At 65.7% G+C, this 659-nt stretch overlaps 1 protein-coding gene across 1 annotated transcript in view; it reads left to right on the top strand.

Moving 5' to 3' along the window:
* Window positions 1-141: 141 nt before the first annotated feature.
* The window catches only part of PPAP2C (phosphatidic acid phosphatase type 2C), a gene marked incomplete at both ends in the record, with an annotated part of 1,081 nt that continues 563 nt past the window's right edge, over window positions 142-659 (top strand). The window contains one exon of the mRNA XM_009580742.1: window positions 142-331. Coding sequence (XP_009579037.1) covers window positions 142-331 — 190 coding nt within the window. The remainder of the gene's footprint in view (window positions 332-659) is intronic.

The raw sequence follows: 659 nt of genomic DNA on the forward strand, positions 1-659 counted from the left end.
CGGCGGGCCCAGCGCGTGTGCGGGTGCAAGTCTTCCTGCCCTGGGTGCGGGTGGCTTGTGACTGTGTCTCCAGAGGGGATCCCTCCGCAGCAGTGGGGAGCAGGGACCTGGCAGTGCTGGGTGCCCACGTGGAGCCTGCAGGCGGGGTCCCCAGTCCTCACCTTCTCTCTGCCTTGCAGCGTCTCTGCCCTTCGTCATCCTGACGCTGGTGAACTCCCCGTACAAGCGGGGCTTCTACTGCAATGACGACTCCATCCGCTACCCCTACAAGGCGGACACCATCACCCATGGCCTCATGGCTGGGGTCACCATCACCTGCACTGTTGTCATTGTAAGGAAGCGCCATCCCCTTCCCTCCGGGGCAGGGACATCCTGGCACATTGTATCCAGGAGCTGGGTCCCAGCACAGCCTTCCTCCAGACCCCTGGCAGGGCAACAGGACCCTTGGGTCCAGCCCTGCTCTGCTGGGGGTCTGGAGCTCCCTCTGGGGTGGTGGGTCCCACGTCCCATCGGGCTGGTTCCCTGCGGAGAGGCCCCGTGAGCTCCTGCGGCTCCTCTGCCGCAGACCCAAGAGCCGGAGCATCCCGTGCCCCTGGTGCTGGGGAGCTGCTCGGTAGCCACAAGACCCTCATCCCTTGCCCCTCGGTCTCTGCAGATCT

Source organism: Fulmarus glacialis, unplaced genomic scaffold (genome assembly GCF_000690835.1).
Source record: "Fulmarus glacialis isolate BGI_N327 unplaced genomic scaffold, ASM69083v1 scaffold25286, whole genome shotgun sequence".
Taxonomy (NCBI): Eukaryota; Metazoa; Chordata; class Aves; order Procellariiformes; family Procellariidae; genus Fulmarus; species Fulmarus glacialis.